Raw genomic sequence first — 17145 nt, 5'->3', positions numbered from 1 at the left:
TATCTTCTTTTCCCTAGCATAATAATAAATAACAGGTTGTATAGTCCTTAATGAAACGAGAGCCAAAGTCTAAACAATTTTCTCCCCCTGTTATAGTGTTAATTAAGCTTAATAGAAGATGAAACAAACTTTTATTTCCTTTGATATATTTTCAGTTTGTGGACATGAGAAATTGGCGCTTGGAGGCAGTGGATGAAAATATTGACATTCCTGTCACTTTCAATCCAGTCAGCAATAGCGTGGTGGCTGATGTTCAAGAATTGCCTGCTTCAGTGCATAGTTTGTACTGGAAAGCACCAACATCTTACCTGGGAGAGAAGGTAAATGACACACAACTCCACTGTTTTAATAAACTGTTCTTCAGTTCACTTTTGTTTGTGTGTGTGCCAGCATTGTTGATATAGAGTCTCTTTGTATTCCTTGGATGCTCTTCTCTCTCTCCTCACTAGATTCTTATCTGCCTTTCCTGAAATGCCAGCAATCATAACATGTGACTTCTGAGTAGAAGGTTGTGAAAAGCATGATAAGGAACTGTGGTTTGGAGAGCTGGTACCTTAAGGTACTTCCCTGAAATTCAGAACACACAGAGCTTGCCAGTACCATAATATTCTTTAGATTCCCTAGAGTGTACATGTGCAACCCACTGATTTTATGTTTTTGTTGCCCTCTTTTTTTTTATATTTTAATAATAATAGAAAGATTTTTTACTTATGGATGTTAACTATATTATAAATTGTACATGACTCAGGACAATTCCTCTTCACTCAATGCAGCTTAGGCAAGCCAGAATGCTGGACACCCATACCCTAGAGTAATCCTCTCCTGGGCAGACTTCCAAAAGAATAAAAGCTCAGCAAAGAATAAAATAGTCAGCAGCCAACAAGAAAAAAAAAGTAAAAAAAAAGAAGAAAAAAAAAAAAAGAAAAAAAACAAGAAAAAAGAAGAAAAACCCTTGTCTTTTAATATGTTGGTGGAAAGGCTGAAAGTTGTGTTACTTGGTTGCTGCATTACACCAGTACCACATTTCTTGCTCATAAACTGTATGTTTGTTGTCTCTGTCAGATGATGTTTCAATGAAGGGAAACACAACACTTTCTTTTTCATGTCTGTATTCTTTCTACTGCTTGCTTTTCATTCTGCTCATAGATAGAGGCAGATGCTTGCTCAATGTTGATAAGACATTTCAGACTGGAACCAGGAGGATTTTGCTGCTGGTGTCTCAAAGGCCCAAAGTCCTGGCTTCCTTCTTTGTACAACAGTGTGCAACTGAAAGAGTCTACAATTGCTAACCAGTTGTAGGACATACAGGTTTTTCAGATGCAGTTCTGATATCGCATATGAGAAAACAATGAGAAAGGCATGATAGTATTAAATAGGAAACAATTTGTCAAGTTCCTCTTTAGTCCCCATTTTAAGGACTAGACTGCTGTTTTTTCATCCTGTTCTCCTGAGCTTAGGTATAAATACCTTTCAGTTGAACAACACGTGTAAGATTTACTTACACGTTTCTGTTTATATTATAAGGCTTCTTGCTGCAATGCCTAAAAACAATTTTCTGAACTAATTTCATGAAGAAGCGTACTTCATCTACTATAATGCTAATCCAAACAAACTTCTTGTTCCCATTACAAAATGTAAATTGATCTATTATTTCTTTTAAACACAGCTGCAAAGAACAGTGCTATGATTTTTGTATTCTGCGTCGCAATATCAAACCAGGCATGCCATGTCTGTTTTTCATCAATAACTGTCTGTAATTCATCAATATACATAGAAACAAATAGAGCAAATGCTGGTGTCTACCTGCGGAACACTATAACCTGACAAAGCAATTTTATACATGTCAAAACAAATACAAGTTATAAAAGCAGGCAGGAAAGGGTTGAAAACAAAGTACTGTATCTGTGGCATATATCTGTTCGTTTTTCTTCAAAAATGAATTTCTCACTTCTCTGGAACCGAGAGTCAAATTTCACATATTTCACTTACAGCTTATGGTGTAGAATTTATTAGCCAAAATCAAGAGTTAGCAAAATATTTTCAATTCTGATAAGTGCTGCTTCTGATTTTGATCGTTCCCTTTCAAAGTGGCTGGAAAATCTTTATTCTTAATTCTGTATGGAGAGCAGACTTCCAAAGGGAAGTTCATAAATTTCCTGTATACATTTCAGGCATAAAATTCTCTCGTATTTATGTGGAGGATTTGATGATGCCATCTTTTCTCATAATCGTGAGAAAAGAAAATTTAAAGTGTTAGCAATTGCTGCATGAGAAGATGTTGGTAATGGAAACAGGAGATTTTTGAATGTAATATTTTCAATCACAAAGACTGCAAAGGCTCCTATATGGGTGTTGGAGAGATCAAGACATAAGAAGCCCCCTACTAGCTCCTCCAAGGTTTGTGTTTCACCTAGCACAACTTTATAGCAAGCTCTTTTTGGAAGAAGAAGTGTTCAAGCTCTGCCTAGAGCATCTCTTTGTCTCTATATAGTATATTTTAAACAGAATTTCTGATACAACCCAGAGAAGCTGTTTGATAGATGATTCAAACATGCTTGCCTAAGCCTTTGTTTTATGTGGTGGAATGTTAATCTGGTTTGGTTTGAGGCCTTTTGAGATCTTCTATAGCTGAGCCATAAGACAGGTGGTTTCAGCTCAGCCTGCAACAATGGTCTGTTATCATTTTGCAATAGAGATGATGCCAGTAGAAATTGTATCATCTACAAAGTGGAGCAAAGATTTCCTGTTTGGATTCATATCAGCAAGTTAGGAAAATGAGTTAGCCAATGAAACACATTCAGACATGGTTAGTTTGACTTATCCATGTATGCTCATTGGGTATAAATGACCAATTCAATAATCAGTCTGATATCTGCTTTTGATGAGCCAAATTTGTTCTGTAGTCTGGGGAGGAGCAGCATTTATGCAATTATGTGATTTTTTTTTTCCACAAAGCAGATGGCATGAACCAAGATATAGAAATAAAATGGCACTGGTAACTATCCAAAAACAAACTATCAGACACTACTCAAAGTAACATCAAATGCACAAAGTAACCAAATCAAATAATATTTTCATCCAAACAACATGTATTTTCACATTTGGCCTAGAGAACAGAAAAATAATATATTGTTCACAATTCTTGAGGTGCAGTAGATTTGAATACAAATTATACTAATATCAAGCAACAACAAGTAGAGTAATTCATATTATGTGTATTTTGATCCAGCTTTCTTCATATGGTGGCTTCCTAAGTTACCAAGTGAAATCTTTTGGCTTACCTAGCGAAGGCATGGTTCTTCTGGATAAGAGACCTGAAATAAAACTAACAGTAAGTTTTAAAACAGTTTTTTTTTGTCTTTCAAGCAATACCCATACCATGATTTTTTTTTTTTACTTGATAACTGTGGCAAATATTGTACCTATATTACACTTAACTTTTTATAGCAACTTGCTACATTTCTATAAAAGTGATTTTATTCAATTTTCAACATACTTCTCTCTGATACCAAGGTAGCATATTATTAAGCATAAATAACTTCAGGGCAAATAAAAATTTAGATGAATTATTGTTTTTTTAAATTCCCAAGACAATGTTTTTGTTTCTTGGGACCATCAAAAACATTAATTCAGTGTTCTAGAATATGCCTCATGCATTACCCAGTCATTTGAGTAGCAGGATGTGAAGTCAAAGTGTTCCTCAGTCCTATGTTTGTATTTTGTATTCCTTTCTGCATGCCAACCTTTTCTAACATATGAGACTATGAAAATGAAAAAAAAAACAAAACAAAACAAACAAACAAACAAACAAAAAAAAAAAACCAAAAAACAAAAAAACAAAAAAAAAAAACACCAAAACCTGGAACTGGTAATTAATTTCTAATTGCAAGCATTAATCAAATTATCTTGTGTTTTATTTAAAAGCAAGAATGTCGATGGGGTCAAAGCAGGGAAAGCACTTCTGACAATAAAATAGTGTTCATTACTTTGCTTGTTACGCTTTCCTTACAGAGTGCTACACAATTACTATTAGTTTTTATTCTCTAAATAACAAGAATAATGAGCTTTATCAAATTGTATTGCATGTGAACACTTTGCTATTTTGCTGCTTTTTGTGGCAATGTTATATCCTTATTCTCATGCAGGGCCAGCAAATGAAGATTGTTTACGTGGATCCTAGTAACCCTCTGCCTGACCGTCAGTATTATGGCCGTGTGCAGTTGGTTGAGGTAAGAAATAGAAATGGAATGGCCTTCTATTTTCTTCCCTGTGGTACATTTACAAGTAATATATAATTGAATACCTAATACTTACTAATATTAACATAAATTTCAATACTGCAGGTCATAAGTATAGACTTTTTTCTCTCTTCACATTGAACCTAGGTTCTGTTTCATGCTATCTAGTTTTAACACGCATTTTGTCCAACTTAGTCCTTGGCACTCCCTCCAAAGCCAGTGGTGTAATACTGAATTAGTCACCACTGGAAGATGACTCAGTGCAGCCCCGGATGTGTACTTACTAGGGATCATAGAATCATAGAGTGACTTTGCTTTGGAAGACACCTTAAAGATCATCTAGTTCCAGCCCTCTGCTGTGGGTAGGACTGCCAACCACTAAATCAGGCAATAGATCAGGCTGCCCAGGGCCTTAACCTACCTGGCCTTGAACATCTCGGATGAGGCATCTTCAGCATCTCTGGGTAACCTGTTCCAGCACCTCAGCACCCTCTCAGTGAAAGATTTTCCCAACTTCTAATCCAAATCTCCCTTTTTTGTTTAAAACTGATGGAATGAACTGTTTCCTGTTTTCTTCCTATGAATCTCAGAGGAGTCTAGGTGCTTAGTTTAGATTAGGCATCCAATGTCTGGGGAGGTGAACCTGGCAAGGATTATTCCTTCCTTAAATCTGTGCACAGAAAATCAAACTGAGTTATATCCGTCTCGTGTAGGTGAAAAGATAATGTATCTATGAATTTGGATGACTGAAGAAGAACCTGTATGCTGCTTCACTTTTTGACACCTCAAAGCCATACGTACCTTGCAAAGCACATCTCTTTTTGTACTCACTATTCCTTTCCCCGCCTATCCTGTGTTTACATTCATTGTTCTTATTTTACTGATGTTTGCTTCCCTCACACCACTGGGACTTTAGAACTTTGTTCACTTTTTTTTTTCTCCTTTTTTTTTTTTTTTTTCCTCCAGACAATCCTGTCTTCTTTCTAGGTTCTCTTTTTAAGAGGCTGTAAGGCTGTGCTCATATTGTATCCTTCATGTGCAGGGAAACTTCAGACATGCCAGCAGCAATAACGTTGTATCCAGAGAAGAGCTGATGATAATCCTGTCTAGACTGGATGCCTTACACATCAGAGGCCTTTACTTCACTGAGACTCAGCGGTTAACCCTTGGTGAGGTTGGGCTGGAGGAAACGACCAGCATAGGAAGCGGCAGCATTGCATACAATGTAGAAACATGCTCCTGCCCTCCAGAGTACACCGGTGACTCATGTCAGGTAGGAAATGTTTGCCTTCATACCACACCATTACCTGCTGTCTTGCCTACAGCTATACATACTAGTTTAGTTAGAGGAACAGGCTAGTTATTAAAGTGCTTAAAGATCTTTTAAGTGCATGCACTTTTGATGGCTCAAATACTTTCACTGTCTAAGTAAAGACCAGTAAGGGTATTCAACTCTTCACCGCCTTTATGGAATTGTAAATGTCATTTTATATGTGTAAGGCACTATAATGTTGTCCAAGGGAAACAACCTGGATACTGTCCTATTCTGATAATGACTGATGCTTTTCCTATTTCCATTGGAAAATGTTTATAAGTTGAAGTTAACGTATTTGCTAAACTGTTTGGAGATATTTTTCTGAAAGAGGATGTAAACAATGCAAAATAATACTGCTATCTGAAGAACGGTGGAATCATAGCCTCAGTTGTGTATTCAGTCCCTAATGCAGTTCCTGTAGATGTAATTGTTTTGGTTGTCACTTCAAAGCAGAATAAAGTACTGGAGAGATAAGCAGTGTACAAAATGCACCAATATGAGGAATTATTCTCTCAGAAGATGGTTGATGATTGCCATAAAGCAGCAATTGCTGTGCTAACCTTACAAACATTTTTGAAATGAGAATGAAAGAATAGCTACACCAGAGTAGCTGCAGAGAGGCTGAACAAAACATTTACAGTTGGCTTTTGTCTCCTATGTACATCCACTGCTCAGGGTAGCTATTCATCATCTGTCAAATGTCATTTTGGAAATATTGCTAGAAACTTATTTTTCACACATCTGGTGTTCTCTGCTATGTGCAAAATGAGAATTGATTAAAGTCCCTACTGCCATCCCATTGCTTTCAACATATTGCCTGCATTAAACTAAGGTGGATTTTTTTTTACACATACTGATGAAAATACATAGCCAAAGGAAGTGATCAAGACACTCACCTGGGCAATTCGTAAGAGCTGTATGTTTATGCAGCGTTACTCAGGCAGTGATTTACTGTGCTAATCATCTAGCTCTGTCTGACTGCATTAGGTGGAGAGAAGGTGATGCCTGCCACACCCTGAGTTAGGTATATATTGAGCTGCAGGAACTGCAGAGTTACTTGTTAACTTCAGGAACTGCAATGTGTGCCGTACAACTTGACTCACGTATAAAGTTTAAAGGTGGGGCCCATCTCAGCATATAGCCTCATTAATCTGAGTCAGAAGCTGGAGAATAAGGGAGAGTATAAGGGAACGTGTGAATACTGAAAGAAAACTGCATGTTAACAGTTGAGCTGAAGTAAAATGATGGCCCAAGCAGAGGGGCTGAAAAACACGGGCTGGCAAGTTGTTGCATTAGTAGCCATGGGATGTTGTTTAACACAAGCTATGCAGCAGAGATTACTGTTTCCTCATCTTCAGGATAGAAGTCAACAGCAACAAGTTCAAAGGGATTTTTACCTCAGACAGGTAATTTATTCAATTTTTTCTTCCTTGTTTTCTTCCTTCATTCTCTCCGATTTTTAAATGATCCATTTTTACGACAGGTAAAAGTAATAAGGCAAATCTTCTTACATCTCACAGTACTTTGCTAACAAAAGTATGTGCATGTAGTTTCTTTTAAATTGTTGTTTACTAGAAAAAGATCAGCCTGAACTCCTATGTACTTGAAAGTGCTTAGAGTTTTCTCTTCACGTGGAATACATTTTTCAGTATGAAGAACGTTGCTTCTCAAACAACTTGCCCACGCACTTCAAACGTGTTGGTTTAAAGTTTAAAGAGAATGTAAATAGGAAAAAAAAAAAAAAAAAAAAGCCGTGTAGTTTGTTTTTTTTCCCCAAATGCATTTTTATACACTTCTAGAACAAGTGATTCTTCTTGCTTTCTGAAATAAGACTTTCAGTAAAGAAAATCTATATGCATTAGAACCTATATTTTACATAGTCATGCTGTTTAATGTTTTTCAGCCCCTGATGTCTGCAAAGCTGTGTACACTGACTCCCTGTTTTAAAAATATATCTGAAAAATTCCAAGTTGGGGATGCTCATTCTAAATAAAGTCCTTCCTCACACTGAAGCCAATATAAAAAGAGCTGTTGGTATTGTTAGTATTCTGCACACATTTTTTTCCTCATTTATCCCATATGTGAGGAAAGCAAAGATGCCACTAGTAACTGTTGTTTAAACAGTGATAACTCAGTATTCCTTTTGGGATCTGCTTTGGAAGAGGTGATTTTTTGTTGTTGTTTTTGTTTTATTTTGTTTTCTCCTCTCTAGTTGCATGGTTAATAAGTTCACTGGTTATTTCTGTCCCTGCTTGAATACTTTTGTCTCAACCAACTGTGGCACGTGATTTGAGGCGCTGTCCCTCAAACTCTTTGCTCTTCAGATCATTCCCATCGGTCTTGGTGGTACAACTGCATGAAAAAAGATTTATGGCTTTGGAGTTTCACGGTGACTTGTTTTCAGAATGTTGTTCTGGCAGTTACGGGTGAAACGTAGGTACAGTGCAGAACTGCATCACCTGCAGCAAGAATCTGGGAGGTGTTTTCTTCATGGGGAGCACAGCTTTCTGCTTGCTTCCAGATAACCTCTCACTTTCCTTGCACCGTGACAGCTTAGATACTAGTGAAAAAATTTAGGAAATAAAAGCTCATTTTCAGTGTTGTGGGTGTGCTAGGAAGATATTTTAGCGGAGGATATGGGCAGGAATTTTTGAATTGGTCTGTGTACGGTCTGGAAGAATTCCTTCTATTTACCCTGCCCTTGTACTTTTCTACCCACGCCAAGCAAGACTCTGTTTTTTTAAATGCTAGTTAATACTTATCTGATGCAAGTTAGCAAACCAAATACCTCTTGATTCATTCATAATGTTCATTCCTTCAGTTCTACCCCCAGTTTAAACCCAACTTTGATCTGATGTGCTATGTTTCTGCTCATGTGCTTTCAATAGCTGAACATTCTTTTCATGCTTCCTGCGGCTCTGGGACAAGCCTGTACTTAAAAATTAGACCGCTGTATGTTTTGTAAGATCACCAAGCATTTCGTCTAAGCATGGCTTTGTCTAACTCCAGGTGGACCTATTTTGGAAGTTATGATGAATTAATGTAAAAGATATATCATAGAAGTATTTCCAAGGAATACACAGCAGTTAAATTAGCATCAGGATTTCACATAACCACTAATGGCTAACGTGTGAGACTTCCATGTGTTCATCTTTGCGAACATTGTGGTAGGAAACAATGTTCAATTCTTTTTCTGTGGTTCAAAACTCATGTTCTATCCCTTTGTACATAGCCACAGGAAACGTGTCCTGCTCAGAGGTCGGAGTCAAAATTAAATCGCTGCTACCACAAAGTGTAGAACACAGGGCACAGATATTTAGGCTGAAACCTCATTACCTCTGTTCTTCACTGCTATTTGCCGAGTTAAAAAGCTATTTAAGCAGTAATATGGACTCAGAAAAATTTGTCAAGAAATATATATCTCTACTCCTCCTTGAAAATGGCAATTTCAAAATACCCATCCCATAACCTGTAGAAGTTTCTTTCCACCAATGCTTTTTGTTGTTTTTTTTTCTCTGCTTACTGTCTAGGAATGTGGCCTTGGATTTTATCGTGAGAATAAAGGATTATTTACTGGACGTTGTGTCCCCTGCAACTGCAACGGAAATTCAAATAGGTGCCACGATGGTACTGGGAAATGTATTGTAAGTAAATATTAACATTCAAAAAATTGAACTTGAATAAAATCAGAGAAAAAGCATGTACCTTACTGCAGTACAGAATGTTCAGCATTGCTGAATTCCTAGCAACTAAAAATACCTCTTCCTGTGCCTCATTCTTTGAATCTTATAGTGCTAAGGAGCCTAAATTGTATAAACGTTTATGTTATGCATGTTTAACATAACTGTGGGTGGTTAGAACCATTTGTACTCTTTCTTTTGTGTTATTTTTTTTCTTTCCCTTTCAAAATGTCACTGAATTAGCACATATGTAAATGTTTTCAGTTACTTACAGTAATTTTGGAATCTTATCCTTGCATACGCAATCTTTCATTTTATAAATATACACTAGGGTTTGCTGAGGATGACAAATAGTGTATTCATGCACTATTCTTTGCAGAATCTCTTGTTTAATTAGTATCATTAAATCTCCACTAATACAAATTTACAGCTTAAAAAAATAGCGAAGTAAATGATAAAGGAGATAAAAGTTAGATTAATTAGAATATGCCAACTGTTGCGGGAGATATATTGGGGCAGAGTCTGCTCCCTGGCATACCATGCTAAAGGTAAAGCAAACTCAAAGGAGCTGATCAGCCCTAGCAACCTAGGGAATGTGACATCTGGCTGACTGTGCTTCTCTAGCTTGTATCTATGACAGTCCTTTAAACGGTTAGTTCTGAATAAATTCCTACTTGAACTTTTTTCACTAATTTTTTTATGTACTGTCTAAGTGAAAACAAGAACCTTGCCAAAGTCTTTCGTGGTTTGTTTTCTCTGTTATTTCTTCCTCGTTCATTCTGAATCCATTCTGCCTGCGGTGCATTCCTATGCATTATGTAATTCCCCTCGACTTTGTCTCAACCAACCCTGGTGTTTCAATGGAAGCTGTAAACCAATTCAGCACATTCTGGCAAATGACTTACAGTCTGCTGCAGTGGTGAGGCTGGGCAGGCCGTGACAGGAAAGTGCTGCAACAGAACTATAGAGATGAGGAAGTTTTAGTTCTAATGAAAATTATGAAGCCAGAAAAACACATATTTCACATTTGACCATGAAATGAAATGTGTTTTAGGTTTCTCTTTATCCCTTCTTCCTCCCAGCTGGATCAACTTTCAGGTAGATAGAACTAAATTGACACTTAAACTTGAGACAAAATTTAAGGCAGGCAAAGTCACCTGGTATAACGTGGTGAAAAATGAAAGCCTGGAGGGCCTATATTTCCATTATGAGCCTCCATCCAATAAAGACCAGGTTCTTCTCTCTATACAAGAGCCATCAAACAGAGACCTGCAGCAGTGCTGAGAAGGCAGCACAGAGGCATCAAGTTTCTGGTGTATATGTTTCATATCTGAAATGTAAAGCTTGGCCTTCTCATTCCTGCCCCTCACCTGGAGCACTGGGCTCAGTACCTTCTCACATCAGCTGGTCTCCAGTGACGGCCTCCATAGGAGGCTATTTGAGCTAAGCCCCAGCCAACTCCTCATGGCAGCAGTAAAGTGCTCCTCAGCTAAGGCAAATAAGCTGCTGCATGGTGGTGGAAGGAGAGGAGTGTAGTGCTGCCCTGTTGAATGGGCAAGAGGATGGAGGATAGGAGGAGGTGTTTCTGCTGAGGCCCTAGCACACTGTATTCTCACACCCACAAGGGTGTCTGGAAGTCAGCTTAGAGTCTGACTTTCAGAGTTTGCAGTACTGGACAGCAGGGAGATGCTGTGACACCAGAGCTGTCTCTGCTCTCATCTCCCGTGCAGGCCCTAGGAAACTTGAAGGAAGACCCCCGTGGGAGTTGCTGATCTGTCTTCATTTCTCTGTGCTTTGGGAGCACTGGGTTATCTTCTTCACTCTGTATATGCCATGTAACCAGAGGAACACTGTGATACATTCAGAGTGGCTTACATACGTGAAATATCTTTATTCAGATATTTATGGAATTGTTTCAGTTTCTATAAACATTCTTGAATGATAATATCTTCATATTTCTTCAACTTCCCCTAGTTAAATGCCCCATATATGAACTGGAGCTTTTCCTGTTCTTTCCCAGGGCCTTTCACAAGTGAGCCACATAATCAATCCTTGTCCCAAAACAAATTATGGGCTACTATGTGCATAGTCTGGGGCAAGCACTGTTGGTGTGTTTGAGAGTCTGGGTGTGAAGAAAAATGCAGTGTAAGAGAAGGTGGGAAGGACAGAAATGTTGTTCGTCCGCAGGGGAAAATGTCCATCTGCTGCAAATCACAGCAATAGGGCCCTCAGCCATAGCTTGAAGTCAGTGTCCTAGCAGTGGGAGTGCAGTCTGCTCAGTGACTGCTTCCAGCCAGTTTCCCACATTCTTTTTCACTTTATTAGTAAACACTCAGATCTGTGGAACACTGGATTAGTCTGTTGCACATTGAAGAAGACAGCTGTAGAACTAGGGAGCCTCATGGATGTTGGGTACATGGAATTTTTTTGGCTGCTCAAAATGTATTTCAACAACTTCTATTTTAAATCAGGACCTCTCTAGATAGAGCAAAAGCAAGTTGCTTATCCTCTCCTCAGAAATGTGTTTGACATTTGGACAACAAAAGGAATAAGCACGGTTTTAAAATAAATTATGAATTTCCACAGTTTTGTCATGGAAAAATATTTCAATTGTTAATCAATCAATTTTAATTTATCTTACAGGCTTTTCTTTTTATTATTTATTCCAGTTATTTCAGGTTACAAATTATGTGTACATTGGTGAAAGTGCATGAAATTCAATTTTAATCTTAATCTGAGAAGATATTTAGTTTTGATAGTAATTTCATGGGATTTTTAAGAATGTTCTTGAGCTCAATTCATTGCCTGTTTTTGAATTGTCTGTCTTCTAATTAGTGTTAAGATGCAAAAGTTGTGTTTAAACTGAATTTTCCATAGATACCATTGAAATACCAAGAGTATGTATCAAGTGAACAATAACTAACAAACTATGCATCTGATTAAACTTCTTGTTTTGTTCTGCTTGTTTGTATGTTGCTTTTTCATAACAGTGAGTAAAATGTACAATTAGAGAACGATTAGAATCAATCTATCCTGGTAGTGAAAGTAGGTTAGTGAAAAATGCTTATTTATGTGGAAGGAAAAGAATGTATCCCCCAAGTAAATTTGCTATAATTATTTAAAATAAAGCCATATTGAGTAGGAAAGCACTGCTAACCATCTTGTTTGTTTCCTTTTCAAGAACTGCCAGTATAATACCGCTGGGGAAAAATGTGAGCTCTGTAAAGATGGTTATTTTGGAGATGCCACTCAAGGTTCCTGTCGGATATGTCCTTGCCCGTATACAAACAGGTACTGTAAAATATTGTCAGAAGCCAAGGAGAGGGTAAAGGGTGGGGGGAGGGAGGGAAGAAAAAAATCCTGCTAATATGATAAGATAAGGATATTTCCTTATATTCATATATCACCCAACACAGTGGGGCATCAGACCCACTTGAGATGTTGGTCCAGAAGTAACTTAGTGTTCCCTGTCATGGCATTGCCAGTTTTAATAAGCTGAATATTCCAATTCTGATTCAGTTGCTGAAACACAAAGGCATGCTGCTGTGACCTGGAAGATCACCAGGCACTTGTGGTGTTGCCTATTTACAACAACATGAGTAACTTCTTAGTAGTGAGTAAGGCAAGGTGGAAGCATTTTCCATTACTAAGCGTATCTAGAATCTTTTTTTTTAATGGAATGCAAAGTGTAAGTTATCTTTAATCTCATGTTGAACGCCGTCTAGGTAGGAGATATGTGGCAGCGATGAAAGAAGCCTTTTTGATGAATTCAGAAAATTAAGATACAGAAGATAGAAAACACACACCAGGTAGCCATAAGTAATAGATCTATGCTAGCAGACAATAGTCAGCTTTTTTGTTTATCAGAGAACTCTTCAGTACATCTGTTTTTGACAGCATTGGCCTCTTCTGCAGGTGCTTGCCTGAGGCTGAAAGAACATATTTTCACTCATCTTTTGGCTTAAGAGTGTTGAAATATCTGAAGAGGCCATGAAACCTGCAATAACTTTATAGATGCACATTAAAGTGATAAAGAACATTTATTATGTAAAAAATGCACTCCACCTGGCATTACTGCAGTTGCTTTATGCAACTGTTAGTAAGTTAAAAATTGAAAGTAGCAAACGTGCCTTATCCCCTCTTCACCTCCTGCCTTCTCCTTACCAAACACTGGCCAAGTATTTTCCTCAAGAATAATTTGAATCTAATCAAGTCTTCCAGAAAGAACAGAAGAACAGATAGAAATTTTCATGTTATCAGAAATACTTCCCAAATTGGTGTGCAACTCTATTCTGCCTAAGTTAAAAAAAAAAAAAAAAAAAAAAAAAAAAAAAAAAGAAGATACATAGAAGTAACCTCTAATTTTTCAATCCATTAAAAAAAGCAAAAAAGCTATCTGAACAGGAAGAGACTTTGTTCAGCACAGGGTATTGATTCTTGCCTGGTACGATAAAATAGCTGCGTAGAGTTGTTTTATTTTGCAACATCATTATTAAGGTTTACTTTAGGCATTGCTTTGGGTAGTGAGCTATAATACCCAGCTCAGAGGGCCAGGAAATCATTGGTTTTTGGTCCAGGGATAGAATTTCAAGGAAACAAAGGAAAGAATTCAAAGAAATAGTCAAATCAATTTATTTGGAGAAATGTCTTCAAACATGAAGAGGAGGCATTTAGACTGAATATGAGGAAAAAGGTTTTTTTATGGTAAGAGTAGGGAAATACTGGAATGGGTTGCCCTGTGACTTGGTGGGTGCCCCATCCCTGAAGACATTAAAGGTCAGGCTGGATGAGGCTCCATTCTAGCTGTAGGTGTCCCTGTTCATTGCAGGAGAGTTGGACTGGATGACCATTAAAGCCCTTTCCGACACAAATGATTCTATGATTCTGTGATGTATTGATGATTTAATTAGCTGATGGAATGAAAAACATTTAATCACAAAAACATTTATTTTTAGCCTCTGGACTGTAAAATCTGTTTGTGCTTTCACAAAAATATTTTGGTTTCTTCTCACAGGTTTGCAACTGGCTGTGTGGCAAATGGTGAAGAAATTCAGTGTCTCTGCAAAGAAGGCTATACTGGAGTTCGTTGTGAACGGTAAGTGACTTGATTCTCAAGACCAATAAAAGGAGGTCTGCATTATATATCGTTGTATGAATGTACGTAATATGAAAACACTTAAGAAATATATATATATGTATGAACAGCTTCTATAGTGTGGTCCTGTTGTGTAATTGTAGGTATAACCCAACACTCCCTTAAGAAAACCATTCTCCAAAGACTGTTTAGTGAATACACAATTTTTACCAAAAAGAGAAGTGTCAGCCTCTTGCTGAAGTGCCCTGAGTGTTGCCTTGTCTTCTGACTGTCTGATTGTAACAGCTCCCACTTAATTTGTCCTTGTTACAATTGAAAACCATTTCCCATTTCTTCCAGCATACTTTATGGTGCTTCAGTGTTCTTAATTTGTTACCAGTAGCAACTATGTAACACTTAACACCATACCCTTCACCCCAACCCATTTTGGTGCACTTCCCAGCTGCAGTGCACAAACACAGTACCGAAGCCGTCTCTTTTGCTGGAATGCTACAACAGTTTGACAAAGCAGAAGAGGTCCAGCTATTCTAGCAGGATTTTATATATATGGCATGTACAGCAGTTTATAGCAGGAAGAGGAAACAATTCTAGTGAGTTTCACGTCCAAGAGGATTTTCAGCATAACAGAGCTGTCTGATTTGGAAACTTGAGGCCAGTGAGTCCTGATGTCTCTCCTGGAGACAATACCACCAGTAGCACATTATCTTGTACTTCAAGACTGTTACATTTGACATCTAAACTGTAGGTTATAAATTTTCTCTTCCAGATCTAGCCATAACTCAGCTCCTTATCATGGTCTCTTGATTTACATGTTACTTACTCCTCTTGATCTTACAGCAGAGATACTTTGAGGAATACTAGCTAGCAAGACCAGACAATACATTTAACCCATAACATATTCAGGGAGCACTCACACAGACTGTTTTGCTGACAGATGGCAAAAGGAGCTATCACCCAAGAGATGGATGGTAATGTTCAGTACCACTGATGTTTGAAAACTCAATGCATATTTGCAGTATGACTCTAGTTGATATTTGATTTCTGGTGGGATCACAGATCAAAATGGTGTTGTTATCCCAGTTAGATACTGTAAAATTCTCTCATTATGTACGTATCTATGTGCATTGTATTTTTACACATGAGATGAATTATTCTTATATGAGTATTGTGGGAGTTTTTATTTTTAGAAAAATTTCTGCAGTACTAGAAAAGAGATTTTTAACATATGGCAGTGGATACTGAAAAGGAAAAATACCTTCGTTTTGTGTAAGTCAAGGTGTGAAATCAAAGTTCCTGACAGTTTCTTCAAGGGAAAGACTTGTTTATTTTTGTCCAATGAAAGTGTATTTGACAAAAGTGGGTTCAAATATTTAATGGGGAAAAAAAAATGTCCCTCTTTATCTAGCTGTGCTCCAGGATATTTTGGAAATCCACAAAAATATGGAGGCTACTGTCAGAAATGTAATTGTAACAACAATGGACAGCTGGCTAGCTGCGACCACCTGACTGGAGGTATGTAAGGGTCTATGGATGTGGAAGGTAATGTTGATTTCTCTCAGAGAAGCAAAGAGGGAAGGTAATTAAGTTGAATGGAAAAAGAGATCTCAACATAGAATAAATGTAAATCGTTTTTAACAAAACAGAAGATTTCCTAAAACATAAAAGCAGAGCAACATACGGCTGGAAACTGCAGCACAGGAAGTTCCGCACAAATGTGCGCAAGAACTTCTTTACAGTGAGGTGACGGAGCACTGGAACAGGCTGCCCAGGGAGGTGGTGGAGTCTCCTTCTCTGGAGATGTTCAAGACCTGCCTGGATGCCTACCTGTGCGACCTGCTGTAGGGAACCTGCTTTGGCAGGGGGGTTGGACTCGATGATCTCTGGAGGTCCCTCCCAACCCCTACAATTCTGTGATTCTGTGACATAAAGATTGTTCTGAGTCATTGAGTTCATCCTTGCAAACCATTTTATCATATATTTCCCTTCGTAAGTAATATTGATTGTATTTTGCTCTTATGCTTCACAGTCACGTATTTGGATTCATTAGGATTCCTCTTTTGACATACTCAAGTCATATCTTGCCAGTCTATTATGAGCTTATGAAACAAATCTTACAAACATTCAATATGTCTTTTTTAAATGTATCTGGGACAGATTAGTGATATCTTCAGAGTCTGCATCAGACACTGCCATCTTAGGTATCCAAGCTAACTGTGTTAACAATGAGAGTCAAACATCTTACAAGGGCTGTTTTATAAATCCTGCTATACACCTGTATGCAATCCGAGACATCCTTGGTATTTCCAGTGTCAGTAGTATGTCACACTCCACTAATAATAAGCTCTTAAAAGAATATAATGCCAGAACTATATTATTATACCTGCTTTATAGATTACAGTTCTGAAGTAAAAGGCTCTATCCTGCATTCCTTAGACTGGCTTTACCTCAATTCACCTCAGTCTCCTTAGATAAGATACTGGTTTATATTTAGAAACACACAAGTCACTGCACTTGAAAAGAGCCTTGATTCCCCCAAGTTTTTTTTCTCTTCAAAGTTATGCTTTTCTTTCCACAGATGCATCTTTTCTTTCTGGTGTGTTTAGTGACATGCCAAACTAATAACTCTTCATGTTTGCACATTATTCATTTCTCTGCGCTACCGTTCATATTGCATTACAGTGACTTCAAGGATCACCTTCATTTTCTCTGGTCACGGAAATTAGGAAAACAGTGATGTGAACTGCTGTTGGCACCTGGTGCAATTTTTTCAATAGGTAGTTCTCATTTTGTATTTCATTGAAGTAATAAATCTTCATT

The 17145-nt window shown here is 37.6% G+C and overlaps 1 protein-coding gene across 1 annotated transcript in view; it reads left to right on the top strand.

Moving 5' to 3' along the window:
• Positions 1-17145, top strand: part of LAMA3 (laminin subunit alpha 3) — a 115385-nt gene that overhangs the window by 69954 nt on the left and 28286 nt on the right. Inside the window, exons 38-45 of the mRNA XM_042836931.1 lie at positions 156-320; positions 3230-3331; positions 4146-4229; positions 5281-5511; positions 9084-9197; positions 12415-12524; positions 14248-14328; positions 15734-15840. Coding sequence (XP_042692865.1) covers positions 156-320; positions 3230-3331; positions 4146-4229; positions 5281-5511; positions 9084-9197; positions 12415-12524; positions 14248-14328; positions 15734-15840 — 994 coding nt within the window. The remainder of the gene's footprint in view (positions 1-155; positions 321-3229; positions 3332-4145; positions 4230-5280; positions 5512-9083; positions 9198-12414; positions 12525-14247; positions 14329-15733; positions 15841-17145) is intronic.

The sequence above is a fragment of the Centrocercus urophasianus genome, unplaced genomic scaffold, assembly GCF_019232065.1.
Source record: "Centrocercus urophasianus isolate 14NV4802_14NV808 unplaced genomic scaffold, USGS_Curo_1.0 seq_11, whole genome shotgun sequence".
NCBI classification, from domain to species: domain Eukaryota; kingdom Metazoa; phylum Chordata; class Aves; order Galliformes; family Phasianidae; genus Centrocercus; species Centrocercus urophasianus.
Note: the sequence above shows the minus strand (reverse complement) of the source record. Positions and strands in the feature narration are given on the sequence as shown.